Here is a 16947-nt window from a genome sequence, read left to right as displayed (position 1 = left end):
GGCGGGACACGAGAAGGCCATGTCTCTAAGCAGCCATGCTCTGTATGACAACAAGCAGGTACACACCTCCACGTTAAAAACACACGTACACGTTAAAAACACGCTACTAAACATACATGCGCAGCCTGTTTTAAACGCGCTGTGCGTACACCATTTATGAAGGTAGTGGCTGCAACAGCAGATTGCAGAAGTTGTAATCACAGAGTTGTACTTGTACTCGAAACATATATTCAAGAAAAACAAATACATTCGAGCAAATATATTGTGAGTTTATAGTAGCTTCTATTCTGTTCATTCCATTATTGACTTATTTTTGTACATCTTTCCTGTGAATTCAAATTCAGGACACAGGTGTGTGAATACTTTTGAGAGTGTAACTTCCAACTTGCAAATTCTCAGGTCTTTAATACTTGCTTGTTTTGCTAGATTTATAATATGATATGAACCGAACTTATTTATGTACTTCTTTTCTTTCTTTCTTTCTTTCTTTCTTTCTTTCTTTCTTTCTTTCTTTCCTTTCTCTTCTTTCTTTCTTTCTTTCTACCTTCTCACACACAGAGTCTGTATCTGAGAGCTAGTTCAGAGGAGGAGATATTTGCTCATCTTGGTCTGGAGTACATCCCTCCCTCGGAGAGAAATGCCTGACCTACCTGACCTGCCTGAACTCCAAGCAAGTACTTGCTCCCTGCCAGAGGACTGTACTTTAGAGACAGACAGGTAGAAGGGAGGGGCGTTGAGACTAAAAGAAGTGTCCTTAGCTGAATAGCAAACAGTTGAACTGGGGGATTCAATCAATTATTCTTTTAATCAAGTGCCACCGTTTGGGAGTATTTTAAATCACTTGACTTAAAGCCCCCTCCAGTGTAGTTTGTCATTTGAAAGATATTTCATGTGCGTTGGTGAGTCATGACCTGGTCTGTTGATTAGCCACACTGTTAGCCACTGTATTCGTTGCCAAATAGCTTTATTTTGTGCACAAAGGGTTTGATAGCTGTTGGCCGGTTGTTGATATTATAACAATATTGTGGCTTCCAAACGAACGTGTTTTTTTTTTAACGGAGATGTGGGGAGACTGTCATGGCGGCATAATGCTTCCGTTATTTTCAGTGGGGGCAGACAAAGAGTTTATTCAAGACCAAGAGGCGAAGCTGTTCTGTTTTGCGCTGTGGTCTCAGTCGTTATGCAGCAGTGGAACTTCGCTTCTTATCAAAGTAAGCTCTTTGGTGCAAATGGTGACGTGCGTTGATACAGCGCACACTCATGTACGCTTATACAGGTAGACAAACTGACTGGAGGGAGCCTTTAATGGCGGAGTTGGGGACTTGGACTTGTAACTTGGTCGCATTTAACACACAGTGACTTGAGACTTGACTTTGAGAGACTAGTTAACATGAAGGAAATGTCTACTAATAATAATGTCAACTAATCAATGCTGATACTGTATGCTAACAGATAAACCAGTGAAGAGAATACAGTACGTACATGCTTTGAATTCCTTATAGTTTCAGCTATGCTGTGTTCTAAGCATGACAGCAGATGATAGAACACTCATCCATAAGAGACTTGAGTCTTGACATAGACTCTAGCTCAAAGACTTGAGAGTTGACTTGGACTCTAGCTCAAAGACTTGAGACTTGACTTGGACTCTAGCTCAAAGACTTGAGACTTTGACTTGGACTCTAGCTCAAAGAGATTTGACTTGGACCATGGACATGCAAAAAAAAATGACTTGTCAGCATCTCTACTTAATGGATATTATCAAATCCTCATTCAAAGGTTAGAAGATTAAATCACAAGTAGTATATTATTGCCTAGCTGCTACCTCCTTATATACTGTAGGACTATACATTTTAAAGTTTTTACAACCCTTTTCCTAAGTTATTGCAATAAAAGATGTATAAATTAAATTAAGCCTTCACATTTATATGTATTTGTTGCCAGTTATGAGGTTAATGTAATTTAACAGCTTAGCCAAGTCGTTCAGGTTGTTAACTGTAAACTTAATTTCCCTGCTTACAAAAGCACTACCCTGTGAATTTCTCTGTATCTCTCTATTCAGCTTGGGAGCCAATATCCTGTCTGTGTCATTCATTGTCCTTATTTAAGATGCTTTTAGATGGAAATTAATTTTTCTATCTGTATCAACCACTGTCAATGTGAACTGAGGCCATTTCAGTACCATTCCGGTTCATAGGCCAAAGATCCTCCTTATGCCTTGGACACACTGCAGCAACCTTTTTCGCGTGTAGACGCCTGCTGGTCACTTAGTGCTGCAGCTTGATTGGCTGTCTTCCTGTATTTCCGTTTTCAATTGGTTGATAGCAAATTGGCCCCTCCTCTTGTCGCTGCCGCTCATCGCCTTGCAAAGCATGCTGGGATACCTGCCGACGTATGCCGCAGTGCGTCCAAGGCGTTAGTCTGCACCTTGACCTTCAGAGGAAGCAAAGGTAGAAGGGATTTCCTCATGCTCCAGAAAGACAGCGACAACCCGGTTCCTCCTGAATTCTCATAATGTATATTCAAAGGTTATGAAGCATATCATGGTAGTAAATCTTGTAGAACCTGCTTACAGAAGATCACGTTAAAAAGGGAGACATGATAGTAGGGTCATCTGTGGCACTTCCGTGACCGTGGAGAGCGAAGGTCCGTTTCTCAATGGATTTGTCATCTAGGAGGGTTAATAAACAAATTTAGCCGGGGTGTATTTTTAAAAAAGGCGGGGAAAATATTTGAGAGACCAAAATCCAAAATGGCTGCTGTGGAAATGAAAGTTTTAATGGTTTGACCTACAATGATGCACAATACATGGTTTCAGAGCTTATTCTGGTCAAGGAATACATATTTGGTGTTTATATAATGATTTGACCTATTTTTTACCTTCAAATCCAAGATGGCTGCCAATTTTGAGCTCTAAAAGGCAGTTTTTTCAAAATCGTCATAGAGCCTTCATATTAGGCTTGAATGACAGGTCTTCTCATGATGAGTTGAATAATATACAGTATAAGTACACAGAAGTAATGTCTGAGGTCAATAAAGTCAATGTTTGTGTGTAAACAACAGTTGCTGATTTGCGGTTTCCCATTAAATAGGGTAGGCTACTGAGAATATGGTGTCCAGTTCATCCCATCACCTTTTCATAATGAACCAAAAACAATTTAGCACTATAGCCTAACATAAAATAGTATTCTGTATGCAAAGCTAGCAAGGTTAGTTGCTTGAGCTGAATTTAAAGGTGAACTCAAAACAAACAATGAAATTAACTTCGAAATTACAACTGAATCCTAGGCTACTAAATTTCATCAGCACACAGTAAAGGAAACTTGTTTTTGAACTCAGCTGACTGTCTAGCCCTAATCCCTGTTGCGCAATGTCCCTTTTCAGTGAAGTTTTTGTTTTTGTTAAGAGTATGGACTTTTAATCTTGACCTTGTTGGTAGGCAACGGCCCTTTTTCAGTCAAGCATTTTCAGATTAGCTCAGTCAGTCTGTGAAGCAGTCAGTGTCAGCACTTGCGCGAGCTCGCTTTTTCTCTAACTAATGTTACACACTTTAAGACACTTTGTTTGAGGATATCAATGTTATTCACTAGTCTAAAGATAGTTCTACCATCAAGAACATATAAAACAAAAGCAAAACATTTTTTTTGCAGAAGTCATCATTGATATTTGGTGTTAGGTAACGTTATTATTTTTTAGCTAAAGTTAATGTTATCTGTCTCCACATTTCTGTCAACTGACATATGCATTTGCTTTTGAAAATAAACAGCGTATAACAGCAATATAATAGCTTCATTCATATTCATATTCATAGCTGTCTGGCTGCACGTACATTTGTTCGATGGGCTCCTGTAGAGTCACCTGTCATAGTGTCAATCTTGAAGTCGTCATTGTCGATGATCACGATAGCTGGCTTGCTGTCTGCGATCTCCTGTGGGCAGGTTGCTGATGCCTCCACATCCACCAGAGCCCAGTGGTCATAGAGGAGCAGTGTATCTGCATAGCTGATGCAGACACCACTCTTGTGCAGAGTGTCTACCAGATCTTTACTCCTTGTCATGCCATGGACATTTACGCCCAGGTTGATAGCAGTGGTAGTGCGATGTCCAGTGATGTGGTACTGTATCATCGATGCCAGACTGAGTGTGGCTGGGCTGAGGTCAGCAGTTTTTCTCTCTGGCTGTTTTACCAAGTCAAAAGCTTCAACAGCAACTGACACAACTGTTCGCCTTCCTCAAGATGATCAATGCGAGGTGGCCAGGGAACAGTAGGAGTATCTTTGATTTTCTTTGATAGCCGTGGTGCCACGTTCTGGAGGAGCTGCTCATCGCTGATGCGAAGAGATGACACTGCAGTCTCTATGTAGTCACCACCACCCTCAACATCATAGACCCACTCGCTCTTGTTAAGTTCACTCCTCTCTTTGAAGCCAATTTTATCTTGATACTCATTAATGAGCAGACTTTTGACGTAAGATGATTTGACATCACCCACTGTAGTCTGCTAAAAAAGACTGCAGTGAACGGATCTCGCGCTCAGCAAAAATGACAGTATCAACGTGTCTAAAGAAGAAGACGGTGTGTTGATTGTCAACAGCTTGCCTTGCTTCCTGTTTGGGTGCCTCATGTCCGTACCTTGCATACACCACACACATTTTGTTTTGTCATGGAGAGGCCCACCCACTGACGAACGAAGGCGCTTTGGTGATGGTCCCTCTGCCTCTTCATCACATAAAGCACTCTGAGCAGGTATTTCAGATCTTGACTGAGCATTTTTACTTTTGTTGTCTTTGCGTCGCCTGGCTTGCTTAAGCATAACTGAAGATTAAATAGAAATATAACATGACGAATGCATGTACCGATTGGTTGGCCCATCTTCCCAGGAGGTGGTGGTGTAAACATCAAATTTATCAAGTCCTGACCAGTCTTGGGCTTTTAATTGTAAGCTGTCCCATTTGCCTTGATTTATTGTATCGGTGGGCTTGCAAGGCTTGCCACATTTTAGGACACATTCATAGGACATTGTGTGCTTTGTCTTTCTTTGGGAGGGAAAGCAACTCGCTATTATATTACTGATATATTATATTGCTGTTATACGCTGTTTATTTTCAAAAGCAAATGCATATGTCAGTTGACAGAAGTGTGGAGACAGATAACATTAACTTTAGCTAAAAATAATAACGTTACCTAACGTTAGCTAACACCAAATATCAATGACTTCTGCAAATAAAAAAATGTTTTGCTTTTGTTTTATATGTTCTTGATGGTAGAACTATCTTTAAACTAGTGAATAACGTTGATATCCTCAAACAAAGTGTCTTAAAGTGTGTAACGTTAACGTTAGTTAGAGAAAAAGCGAGCTCGCGCAAGTGCTGACACTGACTGCTTCACAGACTGACTGAGCTAATCTGAAAATGCTTGACTGAAAAAGGGCCGTTGCCTACCAACAAGGTCAAGATTAAAAGTCCATACTCTTAACAAAAACTAAAACTTCACTGAAAAGAGACATTGCGCAACAGGGATTAGGGCTAGACAGTCAGCTGAGTTCAAAGACAAGTTTCCTTTACTGTGTGCTGATGAAATTTAGTAGCCTAGGATTCAGTTGTAATTTCGAAGTTAATTTCATTGTTTGTTTTGAGTTCACCTTTAAATTCAGCTCAAGCAACTAACCTTGCTACCTTTGCATACAGAATACTATTTTATGTTAGGCTATAGTGCTAAATTGTTTTTGGTTCATTATGAAAATGTGATGGGATGAACTGGACACCATATTCTCAGTAGCCTACCCTATTTAATGGGAAACCGCAAATCAGCAACTGTTGTTTACACACAAAGATTGACTTTATTGACCTCAGACATTACTTCTGTGTACTTATACTGTATATTATTCAACTCATCATGAGAAGACCTGTCATTCAAGCCTAATATGAAGGCTCTATGACGATTTTGAAAAAACTGCCTTTTAGAGCTCAAAATTGGCAGCCATTTGGATTTGAAGGTCAAAAATAGGTCAAATCATTATATAAACACCAAATATGTATTCCTTGACCAGAATAAGCTCTGAAACCATGTATTGTGCATCATTGTAGGTCAAACCATTAAAAAGTTAATTTCCACAGCAGCCATTTTGGATTTTGGTCTCTCAAATATTTTCCCCGCCTTTTTTAAAAATACACCCCGGCTAAATTTGTTTATTAACCCTCCTAGATGACAAATCCATTGAGAAACGGACCTTCGCTCTCCACGGTCACGGAAGTGCCGCAGATGACCCTACTATGAGAAGGCTGTCACAAGAGCAATTTAAAATAATCAAACAATTTCTCAGTGTAGTTTGGTTTCAAAGTAGTGCAATACAATACAGTTCTGCAGTTAGTTTCTGTGTAGTTTCCCTAACACTGACGACTGAGAACCCCATAAACGATTGAGTGCACGAGTGAAAGAGGCAGACTGTGGCAAGTGTGGCATGGCTGCACTTCCCCACATACGCACCTGTGTGTCAGTGGCCTGTATTTCACAACAGTCACGTCACCGTATCTGTACTTGTTTCAGAAACGTAAACCACACAGTTCTATAGAGAGCCAAAGTGAACGTCACTTCCTGCTTCAGCACTGTACCAGAGATTTTCATCCGCCGTTTATTTTCCCATAGACATTTCGTAAAATGCGTATAGAAGTAGTTTTACTTGTTCAAACGAAACGGTTCAGATATATTTAGAAACAGGAGAGACCACATAACATTTCACTCGGACCAAAACGTAAAGGATTTGCGGATTTAAAGCAAATCTTTTTTTCCATGTTTTTTTTAAGTTTTGGTCCGATTGAAATGTTCTATGGTCTCTCCCGATTCTAAATATAGCTGAACCGTTTGGTTTGACCGAGCAAAACTCTTTTTATAAGCATTTTGCAAATGGGAAAATAAATGGCGGATGAAAACCTCTGGTACAGTGCTGAAGCAGGAAGTGACGTTCACTTTGGCTCTCTATAGGCTTCTAGAGGGCCTCGATCTTTGACATGTCAGTCAGTGGTTCCCAACCTGGGGGTCAGGACTCCACAAGGGGTCGCTGGATTAATCAAAGGGGCTTGTCAGATGATAGGACAGGGAAGGAGACAGAAAACAACAAGTACTTTATTGATCCCCGGGGGGGAAATTGAGTAATGCTGAAAACAATCATCAAGACAATAATCAATAAGTGAACTGACAATGCAGCATGTCATGTGACAAGGGGTCCCGGGTAGGCTTTGCTTTATTTTAAAAAGGTTGGGAAACCACTGTAGTAAGTAAAAAAAAAACAGATGACTAAATCTATGAGAATAATAACAATCACCCCCGATTAATTCTTCTTTCCTGTAACAAACAAGTCCTCATCTTTACTTACTCCCAGAGAGGAGATCACAGGCATTTCCCGTGTGTGTGTGTGTGTGTGTGTGTGTGTGTGTGTGTCTCTCTGTGTGTGACAGTCACAGGCGTTTCCTTCACCTCCTCCTAACACACTCATTAACCTCTAAATAGCGGTTTAACTTCAAAGGCGGCGTCGGGACTCGCACCTCTCTCCTGTCGCGCCTCGACTCTCCTCGACATGCGCACACTCCAACCTGTATGGCTGCTTATATAGTGCAAAAACTATTTTGATTTTTTTGGTCTATTTCAGATGCCATACGAGGGTGACTGAGATCATGTGGTAACACATCATATAGCTTATGTTTTAGTCAATGCGAGAGAGAGAGAGAGAGAGAGAAGGGGGTTGGGGCGAGGACATACATTTTCCTATTCTCCTAAATCAGCATTGACACGCGACTGTTTTTGACACCGTATGTGTGAAGCAAAAGTTTCCGAGCGGGAGGGAGACAACGGAGTGACGTCCTCCTGCACTGGAGAGACAGACTGCCAGTCTGCGCTCCTGTCTGTGAGAGCAGAGAGTCAATACCAGTTGTTTGAATGGCAATGATTGTGCCCGATCTACAATCATAAGACAATATATAATCATATCATATATGACAATCAACCATATGACAACATTCTATAGGATTTTGTCATGTATAGTACTGACTTTTCCCACATCGTGTCGGGCCCCCCGTGTAGATTCCCTTGTAGAAACAAGTCATTGTGCTAAGCAGAATAATGCATTCAGGATAGAAGCTAGCTACTGTGGAATTTGCAACCTGGCTATTTTATTTATCGCTGTCCAGTAAACAGTGTTGAAATCTGTCAGTCAGCACTTTATTTGGATAGTCCGCCTAGAGAGAGTCTACGGAGCATTTGTAACATTTCAACAGCTTATTAGTTGACGTTCAGCAATTCAACCGTTAGGTTTTGACACCTGCACCAGTATGTTCATGAATTGTCACATTCCACTCTAGAGATCATCTGTTAAACATCTGTTAAACAGTTGAATTGTTGAACGTCAACTAATAAGCTGTTGCAATACTCTGTAGGGCGGACTATTCAAATAACGTGTTACCAACATGAATGAATGAATACAGTGTGACATTTTTGTTGTTTTTTTGCCAACTAATTTCAGAGAGCATCACGTCTCTCCTAGTTACGTAAAACATGCCATATTTTATTTACGTGTAACTTCTTTCAAACAAAGCATTTAGTCAAGCATCGAGCGTTCGGGCAAAATTAAAGCGTCATCTTATCGGCCTGTCTTATCGGCAGAAATGTTCGTTTGGGCTGACGGCGATATTTGAAAGCGTTCATCGGCCGATACCGATGACGCGCCGATATCATGGTGCATCCCTTATTCTAATTACAGGAATTTCCCCTGTCAGCTGCCCTAAAAGCTTGTCGGGGGTGTGTGTGTGGGGGGGAGGGGAGAAGATTTAAATGTGTCTCTCTCCTTCTCTCTTGTCTGTCCTCCATTTGATGAGAGGAGTGGCAGGGCCTGCTTGTCCACCAGGACCAGTCCCACTGGCCCCCATCAAAGCCCACGCAGCCTTTGATGGAGTTGATAGGGATCAATGGGAACAGGGGAAGAAGCCTAACTGACTGTGTTACAGACGGGGCGGGCCACTCCTGGAGACTACCGCCAATGCACATCAATGATTATTAGGTGTCATCACCGCCTTGATCTACACGTCCACTCATCACGGCACAGAGTCCAACGTTTGAGAAGAGAGACTATAGAGAGGGCATTTGTGACACATTTTTTTTACCAAATGAGAGCGAGGCGGTATTTCTCATAATATGCAGAAGTCCCACTTGCAGCACTTAATAGAGGCAGTTGCGTTTGGGCATGTGTCTGTCACTGGTCTGTCTGCCCGGGGGGGGGGCGGTCCCAGCCAGAGGGGGGCGGTCCCAGCCAGAGGCCCGAGGGAGCCGTCCGAGGTGTGTTTGTGTCCATAACAGAGTAGCAAACAGGCCCATTACAGATGAAAGGGTCTGAATGGAGCCAATCAAAGACAGGCCCAGCGGGAGACCGTTACCCCACAGACAGCAGCCTGCGGCTGGGGCCCGAGAGGGCCCAATGACACCTCGACATGGAAGAGGGACATGGTGTTACTCCTATATTATCAACCAGGTTATGTTATGAATATGGAAGAGCCTATGAAGTGCTGTTTATTCTGTAGCACACTGGAACAAATGGAAACAAACATTGGCAATGAGAGCTGACAGCAAACACTGCACACAGCCTGACGGCAAACAGAGAAGTTACACAGAAACTGTGTATAGCAAATAAACACAGAACAAGATGCATCACGTGTTCATCCATTGATGAGTAGAACGGTGATCGGTAAGAATAGCATTTATTTAGTAAATGGTCAAATGGACTGCATTTATATAGCGCTTTTATCCAAAAAGCTTTACAATGTGCCTACATTCACCCCATAGTATAGTAGTAGCAAATACAATGTGTTTTACTATGAGAGTAGTATGTTATATAAGTAACTATGCACAATGATATCGGTATTCGTCCGGCCGATAAAGGCGTTAAAATTAAATATCTGCAGTGGCCGAAACGAACTTTTCTGCCGATATGATAGGGCGATAAAATTACGCTAACCCTAAGGGAGAGCATCATCCAAGCCTGTTTGAGTAGGATAAATCTTACAGGTTTGATTGAAAGAAATGTTACATAAAAAAAATAAAAGGCATAACTTAAGTCATTTTCTTATTTTGTCCAGTGAATGTGTTCATTTTGAAAAGCATTGTATTTATGTCTGCATCTGCCAGTGGACCATCATAAGAGTAGACATAATAAGATGGAGTACTTTATTAATCGCCTGGGGGAAATTCTTGAAAAATGTGTTATGTGTATAATGTGTTAATTCCACTACAGGAGAGACTTGATGTTCTCTGAAATTACGTGGGGAAAAGTGAGCCAAATCAGCCAAAAGAGTTGGAAAATATCAACATATCACATATTGGAGGGGGGGGAGGGGGACAATATTGTGCATCCCAGTATAACTAAAATAAGTATTAATATAAAAAATAATTATGGTAGAAACTGTCAGGATTCTGGGTATCATTTCTAAGAATGAATCCAGAGGCAAAATAAACACACACACACACCAGAAAAGGATATCACCAACCATCTGAGTGATTACAGTTAAAAGTTCAAAGATCATTGTTTTCTGTCTCATTTGATATCTACATCCCTATCTATCCCTCTCACTGGCCTGCTGCCCCGCTGCCTGTCTGCCCCCCACCCCGGCCCATACGCCCCCCCCCCCCCCCCACCACACACACACACACACCCCGGCCCAGCTTGTCATCTCCCGTCCCGATCAGAGATAGAGGGCTTGCATGGTGTGAGGCTCTTTGATGTGGGGCCTGTTCTGTTGAGGGAGACGAGGCAGACAAGAGAGAGAGGCAGGAGACGCTCCAACCCCACAGACAGCCCATGATCCCAATGGAACTGTGAGGTGGCTGCATGTCTCTCTCTCTCTCTCTCACACACCATGTGGGGTGGCTGTCTCTCCCTCTCTCACCATGTCTCTCCCTCTCATGTATCTCTCTCTCTCTCTCTCTCACACACATTAATCCAGATGCTGAAAAGCCTACACTCCTACACACACAGCGGTGGAAGAAGTACTGATATATTTTACTTAAGTAAAAGTAGCAGTAAAAAAAAAAAAAAAAAAATTGCTCCTGAATAATAATAGAACAAATTCAGAATCAACACGCATGAGTGAGGGGGTAGACTACTACTGGCATGCCAAAACAGCTCAAGGGGTACATAAGATTACATAAGTTTAGGGACCATTGAGCATGAGTTATTTAAGAAATAGATTGTATACTTTATTTTTCTTTCACCATGCAACAAACATTTAGTTTGTGACAGTGTGACACATTCTATTGCAAGAGAAGCATTATCTTCCATGTTGTTTTATAGTTATTATAATAACAATTTCCAAAAACAGCATTTGTTTTGTATTTTGTGTATTTCAAATGAAAGACTATTTTTCCAGTATTTTCTCAGGGCTCCCTTGAAAAGAGGTTTCGATTTCAACGGGACTCACATGGTTAAATAAATGATAAATAAATACATAAAGATTATTTACTTTTGTTAAAAAATATATTGTTAAAATATCGTATCGTATCGTTATCGTGAACCCAATATCGTGTATCGAACGGTATCGTGAAATTAGTGTATCGTGACACCCCTACAGTATAGGGATGCATAATGGCTTAAAATGAAACATCGGCCCGAAACAAACATTTATGCCGATATGACAGGCCGATAAAACGATTACCGGTAATTTAATTATGCCCAAACACTCGATTGACTAAATGCTTGCATGAAGGAATGAATCTTACAGTTTTGTTTGAAAGAAAATGTTACATAAAATTGTGACATGTTTTACATAGGCCTAACCTTAAGTAGTTTCTTATTTTGCCCAGGGAATTTTGACAAGCATTGTATTTATGTCCGCATCTGCCCCATCTTGATAAGAGACATATGTGTTAATTCCACTGCAGGAGAGAATTGATGTTCTCTGAAATTAGGTGTGGGGTGGGGGGGGGGGGGTCCATGCTTATATCAGTATCGACAATCGGCCAAAAGAGTTGGGAAATATCGGATATTAGTAAAATAATACAATACCATGCATCCATAATTAGCAGCAACATCTAGGCCTACTTAGAGTATCAAAGTAAACTAGCCTATACCAGCTATTCTCAACCATGTGGGCCACGGAGGCAGTGGTATTGTCAAATAGATTAATAAAAATAAAATAAAAAAAATCATGATTAAAGCTATTTATTCATATATTAAAGTTATTTATTTATTTTTATATCTAAATGTGCCCAGAAATTTATATAAATCAAAAACTTCCAAGTAAAATGCATAATTTTGATTACTTTTTTCTCTCAGTCTCATTTTTTCTGGGAAGGTGGTCCTCGGAACTGTTTTACCAATCAGAAGTGGGCCTTTAAGTTACAAAAGGTTGACAACCCCTGGCCTATGCAACTGTCCCCATAGTGCAACTTTTCCCTCTGAAATGTAGTGGACTGGAAATATATATATATAAGTATAGCATACAATGGAAATACTCAAGTAAAGTACAAGTAGCCTACCTCAATATTGTAGGCTACTTAGGCTGTTTGACTAAATGTATAGGCTACTTTGCTACTCCCTCCTTCCCCCCCACACACACAGGCTATTATACACACTTTATCTCCTATCTTCCCATTTTACTTTTCTTTCTTTCTCATGTGATATAGTTGCTCCATAACAACATCATTGATGCACCTCGACTGATTACTTCTTATAGCTACATTACTGGTAGAGCTATAGGCTACATTTTATAGGCTACAGTAGGCTATATTAACTGTCATCCTTTCCAACATCCTGACCTTGTGACTTCTCTTCATAGGGTGCATTGTTTCTTAATAGGCTCTGTATATTCAGGGTTTCATGTAGCCTAGTGACCAGCGATTGATCAATCGACCATAATAAAAAATGAACATATATGGGCCTCCACTCAGAGGTTTACACGATGGCTTGTCCACGTTACATAATGGCAACTGATCGATGCGTCGTTCATCACTGGCGCCTCAAATCATAGGCTATTGTCTCGCTTTCAATGCTAAAGTAAGGATCTCTGGATCAACTTTAATCTGTCTCCTTTTGGAGTGATAACGGTCTGAGCTGGTTGAATAATCCAGTAGCGCAGAGCCATCATCATCACCAGAGGACGGGGTAGGGGGGGGGAGGGTGTTTTGTGTGCAAATGCAGCTTTGGGACAAATACATTGTGGGTTTAAGGATTAATCGGGTCAATCACAATCTGGCCCATTGATAAGATAATGAGAGTGGCCGGGATCCGGGGTCTCCAGACGGCTGTCTCCTCTCGGGAGAGGCTTGCCTGGTGCTAATAGCTCATTACGGATACTGCGCACTTCAAAGACGCACGGCGCTTTGATACCAGCGCAATGTGCGACATGAGACGACTGTCCTATAGGCGTTACGGATTGACTTTAAATATTGGCTAATATATTCAAATCTACTATGTGCAAAATCCTCTCCAATGAAAAATCATCATGATATTCAAATTATGGGACTTATGTGTCACTGGTAGCCTATGAGTTTTACAGCCACCTTTTATAGGCTACAATATTTTGCGATATTTTTGTGTGGTATTTTATAGCCTATTATTCCTGCGATATTCGGGACTTGTCTGTGGTACCCAAGATATATCCTATATTATCACATCATAACATTCCTTTGGAGACCATGCAACTTTAATACTGTAATATAGTTTTGCTATATTATTTATATATATTCGCTTTAATAATAGTCCTAACTGTCCTAACATTAATTGTGAGGTTCATTTCCCCCCCATATAATTATGTCTTGTTGATTTTGAGCCACCAAGCCACAACACCACCATCACTCTAAAAGTGGTCAGAAATGGATCAAATCAGTAATATAGGATAGATTAGCCTTTTAGACAATGCATTTAATCTAGGGATCATCCTTGATGAGCCATTGGCATTATAGTAAGCCACTCAATTCTCATTATGATGCATGTTAACCTACAGGCTATTTTATTATGATGTGTGTTAACCTATAGGCTATTTTATTATGATGCATGTTAACCTATGGGCAATTTTAAGGATGGAAATGCTCATGGGAATATAAAAAAAAATCTTAGCAAATGTAAATTATTGGATCAATATAACACTCAATGAAGAATATAGCCTACACTGATTAGAAATAAATGCTTAGTTGTAGGCTATACACATGGAACAGGAATCCTAATCCGAGATTAGGCTCATTATATCAGAAGTTACACATATTGTATAAACTTTAAACTTGTCATAATAACATAATAACATGTCATAAGAGACAAACAAGATGTCTCAAATCCTCAAATACTCGTCTTTGAATATGGATGAGCAGTGTTTTGTGTAGCCTAAGCCTAAAGGCCAGAGAGAAGAAAATGGCTGTTGTCGAATTGAGAAATAAACAATTAACACACACACACACACACACACACACACACACACACACACACACACAACCCATTTACAGTATGAGAGGAGGTGCAGACAGTTTGGGTGAGGTGTGTCTAGTATCTTTGTGGGGGGGGGGGGGGGGGGGGGTCTCCTTCCCAGACTCACTGGAGCCAGTGGCTAACAACCTCATAGAGGGTGAATGAGACGTCTTAATTACTCCAGTTGTGAAAACTAAAGAAGGTGGGCGGGAGGATGTGTGCTTTGATCCTGGGCTGAGGGACTTTTAACTGAAGGAGGGATGCCCTGTATAAATAGAGACACGCTCAGAGGGGGCAGGTCATAACTCTCCAAGCAGACCCCCAAGGACACACCAAGGACTCCCGAGCAACTTTTGGAACTGCACTTCGCTTTCTGTTGGATTTAACCCATAACGGATACATTCTAAACAGCACCCTGCGACCATGAGAGGACACTTCTCCATTGAGTGGATGGCTCAGAGCAGCCAGCAGCCAGCAGGCCCGGAGAGCCTCTCCACTGGCCTCAGCACCGCCGGGACGCACTCGGAGAGCCTGCCCGGCTTCTACTGCAGGCAGAGGACGGGGGGGAATTGGCCCAATCAGGAGCATCAAGAGAGTAGGAGCCAGGATTTTGAGACGTACGCCCTTTCCGGCCTCACCGGCCCTGAGACGAGCACTGCTCACCACCAAAGTTCTCACGACGTTCACAATAAACAAGGTAAGCTTCTCAAACCTTTTCACGTCAGGGACCCCTAAACAGACACATGGTCCCCCATCTGATAAGCTTTTAGATGTTTTATTACATAAAGTGTTTGAAGCCAATGACCAAAATAGTCATCCTGTCATTGTGTTACTTATGGAGGGAGTTATAGTGAAAATAGATGATTCCCCTTTTTGCTGGGGACGGACCCCACTTTGAGGACCACTGATCTAACAACACGATGGAGCTGGGGCTTGATGCATTGCAACACTATCCCTCTAAAACCATGATCTTCTCTGTTGCCCTTGCAGTGACGGAGGCCGGCTTCGGCAGCGGGACCGAGGAGGAGACCTCAGGCTACGAGAGCGAAGGAGGCCGCTCCCTCTCGCCCGCGGCCCCTCTGGACGGCGCCCCCGCCTCCCCGCCCTCCCCCCCGGCAGGCAGGAGACCCCGCACGGCCTTCACAGCAGAGCAGATCAGCAGCCTGGAGAGAGCCTTCAAGAGGAACGCCTACCTGGGCACGCAGGACAAGGCCGAGCTCTGCAAGAAGCTCAGCCTGTCGGACAAACAGGTACGCCCTTTTCCTTCATTAAAAATGCAAATATATTTCATTTCAAAAGTTTTCCTGCTGGACACAATATGTTTCCTATACGCCACTGTTAAGATCTATGTGCAGTGGAGGCTTCAAGTTTCCACATCACACTTTTGTAAATTGAATATTGGATACGGATTGGCTTCCAAACTATTTGTGATGTCACAAATTGTGCTCGTAGGCCCGCCCCCTAAAAATGTGATTTTCAGTGAGCTAAGAGAAACTTTCCACTTTCAGCAGATGAATGTGAAAACAGTCTTCTAGTGTCAAACTCTTCTGCACAGACATGATTCACAGTGACGCTCAAACATCCACCTGAAAGAACAAGAAGAAGAACATGTTTTTGAGTGGAGGGGGACTTTAAAGTGCAAAACTCAGGACCATCTGTGTTGACTAATACTGAGAAATGTCGAAATGCTAGCATGAGTACTTTGCCTCACGAGACTCCTCCCCTTCCTCCCCTCAGATCCGGAACTGGTTCCAGAACAGGCGTATGAAGCTGAAGAGGACGGTGCAGGACGCGCTGGCACACGCCTGCCAGGCTAACGTAGCCTCTCAGTTCCTGCATTACCCCGAGCTGCAGACCTACAGGCCCGGGCCCTACCCCAGATATCACTCCGCACAGGACAGCGCCCCCTACCTCCATCCACACAGCCTGCAGTACGCCTCCCCCTCGGCTCTGGCCAGCGTCCCAGCCTTGCCCCTGGACTCATTTTACCAGTACAGCAGCCTCCCAGGAGTGATGCTGCCTTCAGGGACCGCTCAGCTCATGGGATCCTACCAGACATATCCTCAACAATACTGATACAGTATGTCGCCCTGAGCAGGTTTAATGTCTGTTGTTTTACAAATTTGTTTCTTTATTGCCCAATATTTCTTGACCAGAATATAGGATCAGTGCAGATCAAAATAAATGGTTACTGCTGTGAAGTTGAATCCTTTGAATTAAACAGGGTGGTGTGCAATAATATGCTGTGTGTCTGTTAGCTCTGCCTGTACTTGATGTATAGTTTTGTTCTATTTAAATTTGAATCTGTATATTGTTTTATTTGATTTTTGACAAGTTGGGAGTGAGAAAGTGTTGCAATGTCACTGTGGGACCAGAGTGTTAAAATAAAAGAATGCCCCTGAAATGCTTTGAAACCATTTGTCCCGGGTGTTTTTATGCATATTGTCTGGAAGTAAAATATCTGTGAAAAACATAACTCACCTAAACGATACACAACGTGTTAAATAGCACAAG

General features: G+C 42.0%; 1 protein-coding gene across 1 annotated transcript; it reads left to right on the top strand.

The window, feature by feature from the left end:
• Nucleotides 1-14853: 14853 nt before the first annotated feature.
• Nucleotides 14854-16509, top strand: ved (ventrally expressed dharma/bozozok antagonist; the record flags this gene model as incomplete). Its single annotated transcript, XM_083638123.1, has 3 exons — nt 14854-15130; nt 15424-15683; nt 16171-16509. The coding sequence occupies exons 1-3, from the start codon at nt 14857-14859 to the stop codon at nt 16507-16509; spliced, it is 873 nt and encodes a 290-aa protein (XP_083494249.1). The 5' UTR covers nt 14854-14856.
• Between the last annotated feature and the right edge of the window lie 438 nt (nt 16510-16947).

The sequence above is a fragment of the Poromitra crassiceps genome, assembly GCF_964638095.1.
Source record: "Poromitra crassiceps genome assembly, chromosome: 6".
In the NCBI taxonomy this organism is placed as follows: Eukaryota; Metazoa; Chordata; class Actinopteri; order Beryciformes; family Melamphaidae; genus Poromitra; species Poromitra crassiceps.
This window is presented reverse-complemented; position numbering and strand designations above follow the sequence as displayed.